The sequence below is a fragment of the Numenius arquata genome, chromosome 5 (assembly GCF_964106895.1).
Source record: "Numenius arquata chromosome 5, bNumArq3.hap1.1, whole genome shotgun sequence".
Classification (NCBI taxonomy): Eukaryota; Metazoa; Chordata; class Aves; order Charadriiformes; family Scolopacidae; genus Numenius; species Numenius arquata.
Genome location: NC_133580.1, coordinates 22,281,080 through 22,295,654, shown reverse-complemented (window position 1 = coordinate 22,295,654; position 14,575 = coordinate 22,281,080). Strand labels below are relative to the sequence as shown.

At 44.5% G+C, this 14,575-nt stretch overlaps 2 protein-coding genes across 7 annotated transcripts in view; both read left to right on the top strand.

Annotated features, from left to right (window-relative positions):
* Positions 1-1,259, top strand: part of TAF1 (TATA-box binding protein associated factor 1) — a 40,378-nt gene extending 39,119 nt beyond the window's left edge. For all 5 annotated transcript variants that reach the window (XM_074147442.1, XM_074147441.1, XM_074147440.1 and 2 more), the window contains one exon: positions 654-1,259. In XM_074147442.1, coding sequence (XP_074003543.1) covers positions 654-870 — 217 coding nt within the window. In that variant the 3' untranslated portion in view covers positions 871-1,259. The remainder of the gene's footprint in view (positions 1-653) is intronic.
* A 449-nt stretch (positions 1,260-1,708) lies between these two features.
* The window catches only part of OGT (O-linked N-acetylglucosamine (GlcNAc) transferase), a 30,247-nt gene continuing 17,380 nt past the window's right edge, over positions 1,709-14,575 (top strand). Inside the window, exons 1-5 of one of the 2 annotated variants that reach the window (XM_074147881.1) lie at positions 1,709-2,071; positions 6,006-6,156; positions 7,237-7,480; positions 10,721-10,789; positions 13,800-13,916. In XM_074147881.1, coding sequence (XP_074003982.1) covers positions 2,035-2,071; positions 6,006-6,156; positions 7,237-7,480; positions 10,721-10,789; positions 13,800-13,916 — 618 coding nt within the window. In that variant the 5' untranslated portion in view covers positions 1,709-2,034. Of the gene's footprint in view, positions 2,072-5,975; positions 6,157-7,236; positions 7,481-10,720; positions 10,790-13,799; positions 13,917-14,575 lie in introns of both variants that reach the window. The other variant, XM_074147880.1, reaches the window with a different exon arrangement.

Sequence of the window (14,575 nt, the reverse complement as noted above, 5' to 3'; positions counted from 1 at the left end):
CACTTGTGGAATGCAGTCCCTTAGTGCTGTTATCGATATGTGGCTAATTATCGGACAGGTGGCGATGCTGGGTCGGGTGAGTAGTCAGTCCAGCCCAGCACCGTGCCAAGAGTCAGCAGAAAATGCTGGAGAAGGTGATGAGAATGGGCCGTGCGCCTTCCTGTCTGCAGTAGAGGTGACAGATTGAGGGTGTTGGAGCCCCGAGTTTTTTCTTGCCCTGAGCAGGGATGAGGGCTGATCCTGCCCAGAGTGGGATGAGACAATGTTTCATCAGGAGAACTGGGTTTGGGTTTTGTTTTTTTTTTTTTTTATTTTAAAATGGAGTCACCATCCCTAGAGCTATTTCAGAAACGTGTAGAAGTGGCACTTCAGGGCATGCTCTAGTGCCCGAGATTGTTGGGTTGGGTTTTTGTTGTGGGTTTTTGTGTATGGTTGGTATGCCTCGGTGATCTCAAAGGTCCCTTCCAACCATGAAGATTCTGTGATTCTGTGAAAAAGCTGGCCATTGCCAGAATTGAAGTGCACGATGGTTCCGAGTCTTCTACAAGGACTTCAAGCCAGGGACCTTTTACAGGAGTTAAATAACGGAATTGTCGGTATTGGCAGGTGATTTGAAATGATGGTACAGTAAGAGTTTTCTCTCTTTCCTCTAGCTATGGCAGCTACGAAGAACCAGACCCAAAATCCAACACAAGAGATACCAGTTTCAGCAGCACTGGAGGGTACGAGATCTCAGAAGAGGAGGAGGAGGAAGAACAGCAGCGCTGCGGGCCAAGCGTGTTGAGCCAGGTCCATCTGTCCGAGGATGAGGAAGACAGCGAGGACTTCCACTCCATTGCAGGAGACAGTGACCTGGACTCGGATGAATAAACTCCCTTTTCCCAGGAGATGGTCGTCGTGGGCTGCTCTGGGCTCCTGAATTTCTCTTGTCCCTAGTTCGGGATGAGCAACAGTGTAGCGGGGACTGCCTTAAAAAGCAGATTTTTTTTTTTTTTTAAAATGTAATATTTTAAATCGGTTATAAAATGTGTTATGTGACAGTAAATGGTGAAAAATAACCTTTTGACAACAAGTTGTAGGTGGCTGTGGCCTGTCCTAGTTCCAGAATCCAGATGGAGATTTGTGTGGGTTTTTTTTTTCGCTCTTCAGAGATGTAAAATAATTTCTCATCAGTAGGGGCCTGTTGGACGCACGCGTGCCTGGCAGGAGAAAAAAAAAGGCCTTGTTCGGAGTAAAACACCCGCTCTTGATAAACAACTAAAAAACAATTTTCGTTTCCTGAAGGGAAGGGTTTTCTCGGGGACCACGGTGTGGCCGGGTTTGGTGAATACTTCGGTCAAGACGTGCTCTATTTTGGGGGGTTTAAGTTGCAATTAGTCCCAGAAATCAGCAGTGGGTAATTTGAGCCTTCAGGAAGCGCTCTTATTCACAGGAGAATCCCTCGTTTTCGGCGCTTCCCGCGCCGGGGTTCCCGATGGAATCCCCTATGGAATCCCGCCGCCCAGCCGCTACCGGCGGGGCTCGGGGGTCGCTCCCGGGGCCGCCGCCCGGCCGGGCCGCGCCTTCCCGGCACCCGGCTGGGCCGCGGGCGCCATGTGCGGGGGGGACCCGCACGACGGAGGGCGGCTGCGCACGCGCAGTGGGGCTGCGTTTGTCGCAACGGCTCTGCGCGGAGGGATACCTGAGCTGACGAAGATGTTCTGCGCTCACTGAGGTGGCTGCTTGCCTGGGGAGGGGGAGGCTTGGCGGAAGGAGACGGAGGAAGTTCCGGTAGAGGTCCATCCGCCGCACGGGTGCTCCGTGAGGGCCCGCTGGCTGGCTCCGCCCGGACTACTTGCCGGGGGGAGCTAGTCCCGGCAGCGACCATTCGGCAATTTGTTGCCTCTGTCACCGCCATTTCGAGAGCCGCCGCCGCCTCAGCGCGCCGGGGCTGTGGGCAGCTCGGTCCTGCGCCGCCCGCTTTAGCGAGCGGGCCTCTCCGCAACCGCGGCCCTTCTGCTGCCTCTACCAGAGCCTCACCGGCCCCCTTTCGCGATGGCGACCTCCGTGGGGAACGTGGCCGACAGCACAGGTACCGTGGCTTGCCGCGCGGGGACGGGCGCGCCGGGGGTCCGCAGCGCCGCAGCCCTGCGGGGGCCGGGCCCTGCCCTCGCCGGGGGCCGCACGGCGGCCTGCGCTTCCCCGGGGCCGCGGCTGATTCGCCCCGAGCGCGGCGCTCCCTGCTCGCCGGGCCCGCTCCCGGCGGAACTTTCCAGAAGCGGCGGCCTGGGCGAGGCGGTGGCTCCCGGCGCGGCCCCCGCCGCCTTTGTGCTTGTCTGCCATCGCCTCGGGCCCGGGCTCGCCCCTCGGCGGGCTCTCGTGGGCCCTGGCCGGCCGCGGGCTGCCAGCCGCTGCGGGAGGAGCAGGGCGCGACGGGTTGTAGCGCGGTGCTCTCTTCTTCTATATTTATCGCGCTGTCAGGTGACTGCGTTTCTGTAGAGGACGATGGAGGGTAAAAACCTGACCCAAACCGTGCGTGGACTGGTCCGGAATCTCTGGCTGTGCTTGAGGAGCAGATTTTTCTGCGGCATAGCCGAGAAGTGCATCGCTTCTCTGAGCAGTAAGATAGTGTGCTCCGACCAAGAAAGATCCTGTTCTGCCCTTAATTTACCGATCCAGAACTTGAGGGTCGGGGGAGAGAATAGGAGAAATCTCCCTTTTTCCCTGTAGAGCAAGAAAAAGAAGTATTCTGCTTACTGAGACGGTGAAAGGGCAGTACAGCTTTATCCTCTAGATTTTTTTGGGGTTTCTGTAGCCAGAGGGAAAGAAGGGTGTGAAAAGCTGAAACGATGCCTGGGAAAAAATAGGGGGGAAAAAAATCTGGAGAAAGAGGTGATATAGCAACGCAGACGTAGGGATGCAAAGGGAAATGGTAGGGATCCAGAAGGGGAGATGGAGAGGCTGAGTGCTGCAATACGGTATTTCGCTGCTCCTTAGCTAAAGCTGCGTGTCCCCGAGGCTGCAGCATCCTCTGGCAGCCTTGATCTGGGGAGTTGAGAGGAACATGTGCTCGCTCGGGGGGAGTCCTGTGCTCCTCCTCACCGCCCAAAGGGAGGTGGCAACTCCTCCTGGCTGGGCCTAGATTTTATTTACGCGTAAGATTGAGCATGAGCGTACGGGAAGTGCTTAGGATGTATTTCTGGGGAAAAAAAAAAAAAAAAAAAAGCCTTGGGTACGTTTGTGATAGTTCTGTGTGAGTTTTTATTCTCCTTGTGTAGAAGTTTCAGGAAGGGTTGTTACTGGGCTTTTCCAAGGTCATAGACAAAGCACGTAGCAGAAATTACTCTAGGTACGTAAATTCGTGTATGCAAGACTGACTTGATAAGGGATTCTTCTATCTGTGACTCTTCACTGCAGTTATTTTCTTTAGAAATGGATTCAGTGAGCAACCGTTGATGGCTGTGGTGTGAATTCTTTGCCTTCTAGAACTTCTCTTCCAGCCAACTTTCTATGAAAAATTTAGCTCTTCTTGAACTTTGTGATACAGCTCTCTGCTTCCTCCTTTTCAATGAACTTCTCAAGAATCGTGTCCAAAAATACTCCTTTGGAAGTAGATGACTTAGCTGTTTTACGCTGAGCAATTGGTTTGCTTCATGTGTTCCAGGGGGTGGCTGGGTGGGGTGTTTCCTGAAGAGACTTGATAAATGAAAGAAAATTCTAGTGTTTCAGTTATTTTGTTGCTTTTATTAGCGATTCTCATTCCTGAGTGTTAAAAACAGTATTTCTGCACCACCTTCTGTCTTGCCCTGGATGTTGCAACCTCAGTTTCACTTTTTGCTGAGGTAGGCAAAATATAGCATTTAGATAAGGGTTGGAAGGTTCTTTCCAGGTGGTCATGAGAATCTAGGTCTAGATATTTGGATGTTTTGTTTTGGGTTATTGTTGGGGTTTTTTGTGGGGGGTGTGTTTTTTGGGTGGTTTTTTGTTGTTGTTGTTGTTGGGGTTTTTTTGTGTTTTTGCTTTAGCTTTGAAATTTACCACCACCATGGAAATTTATTTGGAAAAGAAGTTATTCAGTGAGGTCCATGGGATATGCTCTTCCTCTCTCTCCAGCTTCCCTGTGTTTGTGCCACCAGCAGAACTTGAAAATACACTGACTGCCAGAGGGGCTGAACCTGTGTGGCTGTTCAGGGCAGAGGGAGGGAGGAACAGCGTGTTGGGACTCCAGTATCATCATGACCGTCAGCACCGCGGACTTTTATAAATGACGCTGTCATTCTCACGATGAATAACAGTTTTATCTGTTTCTTGCCAGTAGGTTTAACCAGATACTGAAGTCCACTTTTCCCTTAGTCAGGGTTTGGAAAGCTGTTAAGCCTGGCTCCTAGAAAGCAGGAATCTAATCCGGATGAAGATACTTGACAATTGCTAGTGGAGCATCTAAAAATGAGTAGCTTTGCTAGTTCCAACTTACTGTGAAACAGTTCAAGTTTTTAGCACTGACAGAGACAATATACTGTCTGGAAAAACAACTTTAGTTACGTCATCTTATTCTTCAATTTTATCTTCAATCTATTGCTAAAAAAGCAATTTTGAAAATAATTTAAATAATTTGTATCAATCCTAATTTGGTAAAACACTAGATTTGTGTTTGGTAAAACACTCTGTACCTAATCTCTTTGCGGTTATTTTGCTATCTTTGAAGTTCTCACAAAAGAATTAAAGAGTCTCAGAGGATTTTTGTAGGATTTTTTTGAAACTGCAAAAATATGCGTACTTGGATATTGAGGGTGCTTCCTTGTATTAGGTTCCATTTAAATTCCAAATTCTAAAACACTCCAGGTCCAGGTGGGAAGTCTTTCATGGATGGAATTAAGTGACTTCAGAGTAGTGGAAATGCTGGACTTCAGGAGGAAAAATAAGAGATGCTTGTGGTAATTGAATCTTTAAATAGTAAGAGCTGTTGGTACAAAGGCAGAATTTGAAGGTCAGCACTTCTGTAGGATGAACGGTTGTGACTGTTCCATAGTTTCATCCAGAACTGTGTTTTGTAAGAAATATTATCTACGTTTCACACTTAAGGTTGTTTTTTCTAAAAGAGTTGGTGTTTTATTTAAGTATTTTGTTTTCCACAATTGTACCTTAAATACTAAAACTGTTTTGTTGCTCCCGTTCCAGCTGAGCCTCCAGAAGCACTAACTCCTTTCAAGTACACCGTTTGTTTAGTGTTTCCTTCTGTAGTCCAGTTGCATAATCATTGAATTGTGTGTTTGTCTCTCATCAGATACTGTTTTGAGGACATTTTTTTTTTTTTCCTATGAAGGCATTTTTACTGATTATAGGGAATGTGGGAGTATAGAGGACTCAAGGAATGTTATGCATTGCCTTTTTTGTTGGTTTTTTTTTTTTTTTTTTTTTGGTTGTTGTTTTGTTTTGTTTTTTAAAGGGCTTTCACTACTGGCACAGCAAAACTTCTTTTGTTCAAGGCCTTTGAAGTCTTTGTCTGCTGTCCTTCATTTCCCTATTAAGTTTTTAGCATTTGTTTTTAATTCTACAAAGCATAAGATTTACAGGGTTGGGGAAGAGTGAGGAGACTCGTTGTTGTGTTAGCAGCACTTATACTGTTGAGAACCAATGTTCAATTCCGTGCCAGGAATCTCTGTAAATATATTTCAGGTTAATGAAAATGATTGGCTTATGAATACTCGCAGTCATTACGGTCTTCCTCTTTCCTATTATTATCTGATTAAGTTCTGCGCTTGTATGGATAATGTTAGAAGTATCATAGTAATAGGTCAGGACATGAATATCTGAGAGTTCAAACTGCCACTGTAATGTTTTATGTAACTCCAAACATTTTCATCCTTCAGTTGTGTATGCTTTTTTTTCACTTTGTTTTGTTTTGTTGTTGTTTTTGGTTTTTTGTTTTGTTTTTGTTTTGTTCCCGTTATCTAACTTTTTGTTTTCCCCCCTTAAATGTTTTGGTGATTCTCCAGAACCAACGAAACGTATGCTTTCCTTCCAAGGGTTAGCGGAGTTGGCTCATCGTGAGTATCAGGCAGGAGACTTTGAAGCAGCAGAGAGACACTGCATGCAGCTTTGGAGACAAGAGCCTGATAACACCGGTGTGCTTTTGTTGCTATCCTCCATTCACTTCCAGTGTCGCAGATTGGACAGGTAGGAGACTTGAAGTGTTCTCTCAAGCTTTCTTTATAGCTTACATCTCTAATAGTACTGAGCATAGCTGACGAAAGTTTTATTCTAGTGTTGATTTCTTTTTTTTAATTACTGAACACAAATACCGACTGACTTCATGGCAGCAGTAAGGTCTGGTCGGAAATAATATTCTTCCTGAATTTTGTTAGGGTCAGAGAAATACAAATTGGAATCTCTAGCTTTACAATAAACAACAGATCTTGCCATTATTCTCATGTTATTTTAATATGGCACACATTAATGTTGGAGCATCAGCCATGCTTGTGTGTACTGAAGGTATTTAATGTATAAACAGAGGCTTTTGTTTATTTATTCCACCTGCAGTGTGAGGGTTTGTGGTTTTGTTTTCTTTTTCTTATTGTTTTTAAAGTTGCAAGACTGATCGTTTACTGTGAAATGGCATGATTAGTTAAGGATTTTTGACATTGGAAAGTTGTCTTTATAGCCTTTCTGCTTGCCTGTTCCTGATTTTGCTTTGTGTGCCTCAAGCATTTTGAACTGTTGTAGCTGTAAATCTGCGTGTGCTAGGGAAGGAAGTAAGAACCTTCGACTGAGATTTATTTTATTAGGCTTCTGAATAAAGTTGTAATAACAGTTCAGATATAGGAAAGTGAAATGGGGGAGGATACAGCAGACTTCTATATCCACATATATCAGCTGTGTCCTCCTTCTTGAAAAGAATATCACGTGGAACATTGCTTAAAGCATGCAAATGTTGGAAGAGGCTTCACAGGATTTCCGTAGTATTTTCTCCATGTGTGCTGAGCTCAGGTTTGGTGAGGCAACTTGAGTCCTACATGAGGGTTGTCTGTCTTCAGTAAAATCTAAAATACGAACAGGGGAGGTGGTAGTTTAAGCTAGGAAAAGGTAAACATTCAAGACAGCTCTGTAAGTCCAGATTTGTTGGCTGTATGTTTGGGTCTATTAAGCATGAATGTTCATGAAGTAACTAGGTAAACAGGCAGACACTGAAAGTCAAGGGTGGAGTTTTTGGGTTGGTGGGGTTTGGTTTGGTTTGCTAACTTGTCTAATTTTCTCCAGGTCTGCTCACTTCAGCACTTTGGCTATTAAACAGAATCCACTGTTGGCTGAAGCCTACTCGAATCTGGGCAACGTATACAAGGAACGTGGACAGCTACAAGAAGCAATTGAACATTACAGACATGCACTACGCCTCAAGCCAGATTTCATTGATGGATATATTAATTTGGCTGCTGCACTGGTAGCTGCAGGTGATATGGAAGGAGCAGTACAGGCATATGTATCTGCCCTTCAGTACAACCCTGTAAGTAACAATTCTGTAGAAGAACTCCCTACTTCACTACTGTCCCAGGACACACAAATAGCAGATTTCAAAGAACGAACAAGTGACAGTTCCTCCCTCTGACTTATACACCATAAACTTAACAAGTTACTTAATTCTTTTCTTAAGGATCTTTGAAAGTCTTCTGTCACAAAAGTTTTATATCGTAGTAAGGGATGGTGGTCATGTACTTCACGGAATCACGGAATTGTCAGAGTTGGAAGGGACCTCTAGAGATCATCTAGTCCAACTCCCCTGCTGAAGCAGGGTTGCCCAGAGCACATCGCTCAGGACTGCATCCAGGCGGGTCTTGAAGATCTCCAGAGAAGGGGACTCCACCACCTCCCTGGGCAGCCTGTTCCAGGGCTCTGGCACCCTCAGTGGAAAGAAGTTTCTCCTCATATTTGAATGGAACTTCCCATGTTCCAGCTTGTGCCCGTTGCCCCTTGTCCTGTCACTGGGAACCACTGAAAAGAGTCTGGCTCCATCCTCCCTCAAACTACCCTTTAGATAATAAGGTCTCCCCTCAGCCTTCTCTTCTCCAGGCTGAGAAGAGCCTTTCTCTCAGCCTTTCCTCATCAGGGAGATGCTCCAATCCCTTAATCATTTTAGTTGCCCTACACTGGCCTCTCTCCAGTAGTTCCCTGTCTCTCTTGAACTGGGGAGCCTGGAACTGGACGCAGTATTCCAGTTGTGGCTTCACCAGAGCAGAGTAGAGGGGGAGAATGACCTCCCTCAACCTACTGGCCACACTCTTCCCTACGCAGCCCAGGATTCCATTGGCCCTCTTGGTGACAAGGGCACATTGCTGGCTCATGGATAGTTTACTATCCACCAGGACCCCCAGGTCCTTCTCCTCAGTAGTGCTTTCCAGCAGGTCCACCCCTAACCTATATTGGTGCCTGGGGTTCTTCCTCCCCAGGTGCAGGACCCTACACTTGCCCTTGTTGAACCTCATTAGGTTCTTCTCTGCCCGGCTCTCCAGCCTGTCCAGGTCACCCTGGATGGTGGCACAGCCCTCTGGAGTGTCAGCAAGCCCTCCCAGTTTGGTATCATCAGCAAACTTTCTGAGGATACACTCTGTCCCCTCACCCAGGTCATTGATGAATATGTTGAACAAAACTGGGCTGAATATTGACCCCTGGGGGACACCTCTGGTTACAGGCCTCCAACTTGACCCTGCTCCATTAATCACAACCCTCTGAGTTCTGTCACACAGGCAGCTCTCAGTCCACCTCACTGCCCCCTCATCTAGCCCACACTTCCTTAATTTTCTAATGAGGATGTTACGGGAGACAGCGTCAAAAGCCTTGCTGAAGATGACAGTAGATGAAGTAGATGACAACTGCTGCTCTCCCCTCATTTAGCCATCCAGTTATAACGTCATAGAAGGCTATCACATTGGTCAAGCATGATTTACCCTTCGTAAATCTGTGTTGACCGCTTCCAATAACTTCCTGTTCTTTAAGGTGTTTGGAGATGACATCCAGAACAAGTCGCTCCATTATTTTCCCAGGGACCGAGGTGAGACTAATCGGCCTGTAGTTCCCTGGGTCCTCCTTGTTGCCCTTTTTGTAGACTGGAGTGATATTTGCCTTCCTCCAGTCCTCAGGCACCTCTCCTGTTCTCCATGACCTTTCAAAGATGATAGAGAGTGGCCCAGCAATAACATCTGCCAGTTTTCTCAGCACTCACGGGTGCATCCCATCGGGGCCCATGGACTTGTGTATGTCTAGTTTGGCCAAGTCGTCTCTAACCCAGTCCTCCTCTGCAGAGACAAAATATTCCTCTCTCCAGACCTTCCCCCTTGGCTCCAGGGTCTGGGATTCATGAGGGACAGTTTTAGCAGTGAAGACCGAAGCAAAGAAGGCATTCAGTAACTGCGCCTTCTCTGCACTACTTACCTGCATTGTTGAGATAACAGAAAAGCAAGGAATTTGTGCGGGTTTTTTTAAGTCAGAAGTTTCAGCGAATAACCTTAGATCTAGCTTTGGGCGCTTTAAGGCAGTGTTATTGCAGTTGAGAGGATCACTGCTCAGACTTGGAATGGGAGATTGTGATAAAGTAGTACCTGATGATTTTGCACAAAGTCAGAAACTTAATGGTGATGAGGGTTGCCTTTGTTAGCCTTCCACTGGCTTGGTTTACAGAAGCATTATTTCTTTGTTTTATAGGCTGAAAATGATTATGTGTGTCTAAGTGACTCTTATAGATCTGGTTTTAATCAACATTTTTAGTAAACAGTGTATCAGACTGATATCTTCTGTTTGTTATGTGTCATACTCAAATAGTTAGTACTACTCAGGAAGGTATCTGCTTGCTATTTGGTCATATGTTTTGGCAAAAATATTTAAGATGCAACATCAAACTGGTGCACGTGGATCCTTTTTCCTTTGGAAAAGCAAATGCAAACCCAGTCCCAACAAGAGCTGAGAATCTTGTTTCGCTCTGTGATGCAGCCTGGGTGAACTTGTCTAACTTACTGTGCTAAGTCACGCAACTAGTGGAGTTTAAGCACTGCTTAGAAATACTGTAAGGTGGCGTTTTCTTACAGGAGTTGAGTTTTGGTTAGGTTAGAAACTTCTTTTGTTAACGTTGACAGAAGTGTCCCCAGTTCCTGTGGTCTGTACTGCTAGATGATGCAGTTGCAGCCTGTGCTGGGGTTACAAATGGAAGAACAAGAACACATTGCAGGGCTGTTGAAAATGCATCTGTTAGTGGGAAAAACAGGGAGTAAAAACTGCTTTGGGGATACAGGAAGCAAAATCACTATATTTAATCTATATAAAAGCCATGATGGCAATGGTGTAACTTAAGAATACAGGTTTGCAGTCATGCATAAAAATAGGGGCTTCAAATACTTAGTGGCAAAAGAACTTAAATGCTGGGGAGGGGGTGTCAGCATTTTGTTCCCTTTTTTTTTTTTTTTTTTTTTTTTTTTTTTTTTACTATTTCTGTATAAGGAGGAATTGTATGAAACATTACTTTCTTACTTCTTTCTACTTCTTTACAGTTGTATTTTTATAGTACTGAAATCAATAAGATTATCTCTTGCCTGTAATGTTAGGTCAGAAAAAATGAATTTACATTAGTGGTGTTATTATTTAAATTAAGAATTTAAAACAAGCTATGAAGGACCCTGGTGTTCCTTTGCAAGTTCTCTGGGAAGACCTTTAGGGCCTCTGAAGTCCTGAAGCTGATAGTGTGACTTTGATTTTTCAGGACTTGTACTGTGTTCGTAGTGACCTGGGGAACCTGCTCAAAGCCCTGGGTCGCTTGGAAGAAGCCAAGGTAGGTGTTGGGTAGAATACATGTAAACGTCAGTGTTTTGAAAACTTGAACTTTGCACCAAGTCTTCAAATCTGCGTTGATCTACAGACAGTCTGAGAAACTGCTGAAAACTGAAGGCACTGAAACACCCCAGAGTAGTTGCAGGGCAAGATATGGCATGTCCATGTTTAAAACTTGGTTTAAGTCAAGAAATGGAACACTACCAAGCCTTTCTGCTGAACTAGACTATCTGATACCATTCTGAAGTATTGGGCAGGGGCTCCATCATGCTCTTATCTGGAAATAAGTAACGGTCCTTCAAATCCGAGGCTTGCCTGCTGCTGCCAAGCAGAGAGCCTGTGGTTAGCTCGAGATCCCTGTACGATGCAGGTGCTATTGAAAACGCTGCTCTTCTAAAGTCCTTTGTGGCTTGTAAGTGGAGAAGAAACGTATCCAAATGTTACCTTGTAATATTGGCTTTTAAAGATTTTTATTCTTTTAACTTTTCCCTTCCCTTGATAGTGGAAGAAAGGCTAGTAAATGATCAATAGCTGCAGTATGCGAACTCCCCGAATATCTTTTCTTCATGTCTTCCCTCTCCCCTCCCCCAAAATAAAGAAATCGGAAGGACAAAGCTGGTTTGTTTGGGAAATGAACTGATCGAAAGAAAACTTGCTGTAGTGGAAAGGTGGCTTCTAGCAGTCGTGTGTTTCCTAAACTGAGAATTCGAACACCAAGATGAGTTTAAAATTCTTGGCATGTTAAAACTTGGATTGCACAAAGAAATTGTCTTGTTACAAGCCACCTTACGCGTCCGCGCTGCAGGGGTGAGGAGTGTGGAGAAATCGGAAACACCCTGGACTCCATGTCTGTCACTCCAAGCCCCACGCGCATGCTAAAAAGTGGAGTGTATGAACAGCGTAGCTGTCTGTTTGGCTGCACCAGTTTGGGGAGGGTTATCATCTTTACGGGGTAACGGGAGTGCGGGTTCAAAGTTCCATTATTTTTTTTTTGGATTTCACTTAACAACTTGGATGTGCGTAGCGTCCTAGGGCAGCCTAATTGATTTGGTCAGATCCAGGTTGAAAATATTTTGTAGCAGCATTTAGAGTTTGAACAGCCTTTGAGACACTTGGTTCTCAGCCCACCAAGCGGACAGCTAACATGAATTGCACTTCACTGCAGCTTTAGTGTGACTGGTATAGGCCAAGACACTGCGCCTGCCTTAGGTTGCTGACTTCTTTGTTTCAGAGCTCTGGAGACACCTAGTTTGAAAGTGTTATTCCGTTTTGTGAGAACTTAATAAACGAGGAAAAACATCTTGAATAAATTGCAATGTGTTTCTTTGGTTATCAGTCCATTTGAAAGATCAAGCCAGCAGATTCCTTACAGTTTGAACTAAAATTTAATTTCTTTGTAGATATTTCAGAGCCTTTCTTCCAAAAAAAAACCAAACCGAAAAAAGTCCCTGCTGTATGCAATTGCCCTGATTAACCCTCTCCCTTCTGCATGTCTCCCTTGTTACAGACAGATTGTCCTCATTCCCATGTGTTAAGACATATCCAAAAAAATGCAATTGCTTTGTTGAACTCTTACTAATGATCTTGTTTTATTTTCTCTCTTGTTTTTGGTTTTTCACCACTGATATTGTATTTAGAAGGTTTCAGGTGGGTGAAACCTCCTATTCCATGCGTAAGGTGCCTCGCTGAAGGGAGCTCGAGGCCTGGATCTAGGGCAGACACACACCTCCTCCTCCTCTTCCAGCAAGGAACGCACCGAAAAGTCACATGATGAGAAATATGGTAACGGGTTTGTAACTGCCACAGCAAAACCATTTGCCTCCATGCCTGAATCTTCTGTCTTGTGGCTTCAGAAAACAGCTTAAAATATTTAATTACAAGCAAGTAATGTAAGAATATTTTATACTAGTAGCCACAAATTCTTTCAAAGAAATAAAGTAAAAGTAAATTAAAATATTTTTTTAAAGAAATAATTGGAGATAGTTAATAGTAAAAGCTTCTAACTCTTCTGGTTGTTCATTTTTTTCCTTTTTTCTTCTTTGTTTGGATTGCAGCGTTCTGCTCTTCTGATGATGCGCTGTGATCCTGCAGTAGCGCAAAGGCTGCGCAGCGGTAACGCGCATTGCGTGCGATTAAGCCCTCGTGAACGGTTGACTAGATGATTAATCTCTGATTGGGTGACTGCCCGAGCTCCAGGCTGTAGCCTTTTGGATAAAATTGGGTTGTAACGCATTTAGAGTCCAGACATCAAATTTAATAAGCGAGTTTTTTGTATGGGCCTGTCTGGTAGATTAATGATTCTGGTTGGCCGTTCACTGGACCTAGGGGCAATCAATAGAGCCAAGCAGTTCGCAGCGATAGCGTGGCGCCGTGCTGTTTAGGATGCGCAGCGATTTCTTGCGCTTGCATTACAGGGACCTAAACCTTCATGCAATCCTGTCATTTGAGGTTTTGAAGCTGCGGGTGATTGACCGTATTTGAAGAAACTGGGGAACGGGTTTGGGTTGACAGACATTTTGGGTCCGTTGTCTCACTTGACAAGGACAACTAAAAGCGAAGAACAGCTTCATCTTTTTCAGTAGTTTTTCTATTTTTTTTAAAGTAATTTCTACCTGTTTTAGAATATTTCACAAGTTACTAATTTTATTTCACAGCGAAGTTTTTGTTATGCAGTAATTTTTGTGGGTTTTATGTGCTCGAGGGTGGCAGGTATTTCTGCCGTGCTGCTTGAATTATTTTTGAGATGATCTGTGTGGTGAGCTGGTGTTTAAAGTCGTGTTAATTCGTTATCAGCGTAACTGAAAAATGGTGGGCTTGCACCTGGGTTTTGGTTTGCGCTGGCGCAGGATCAACAACAGTTTGCAGCGCATTAGTTTTGGCGCAAGCTAGCCTATACTGCAGGGTCACTTTTGGCTGGTTAGAGAAGGCATACTAACAATTATTTTTTCTCATTTTTTTCTTTTTACAAATATTCCCCTTCCCTTGTATCTCTCTTCTTTAACTGTTCCAAGGCCTGTTACTTAAAAGCAATTGAGACTCAACCAAACTTTGCAGTGGCTTGGAGTAATCTTGGCTGTGTATTCAATGCCCAAGGAGAAATTTGGCTTGCAATTCATCACTTTGAAAAGGTAACGATCGAAGCCAGTCAGCTTCACCGCTAGATTTTAATGCACGTACAGTGGTCTGCTTGTAGAAGATAGAAATATTTTCATCAGCAGAGAACTTCTTATGAGCCTGTTAGTTAACATCCTGTGTTAATTGCCTGGGTTTTTTTACTTCCTGATGTTTCAGACTGCCTGTGTGCCACTAGAGAGATATGTTTAGAATTGCCCTAAGGACTTCACACACGTCAAGTGTAACAAAATTCATTACGTTGTTTTACAGTCCTTTTCCGGAATAAACTTTTTTAAAAAAATCTAATTGGATAGGAATAATGTTTTGTGTGTTCCACATGTGAGAGAGAGAAACAACTTTTTGCTTAAAATCATTTTGCTATTGTGATTTTTTTTCAGGTATTACTGTCCTGTGAGTAACTGAGGAGAACAGTTTTAAGTGACACAGTCGTTCCTCTTCTCCAGGATTATTTTTCACCACTGTTGTTTCAGACTTCTCTAGATTGCTGTCATTAAGTAGTTGTCTGGTACCTTCTAGTTAGTTAGCGTCTTCATTCAGTTTGTACTCATCTCTTAAGTTTCTAAAGTGACCTAAAACTGGACTTAAGATGTGGTGGACAGTTTCTTCCTGAAATTTACGACTTAAGAGCCACAAATACAATTTTAATTGCTCA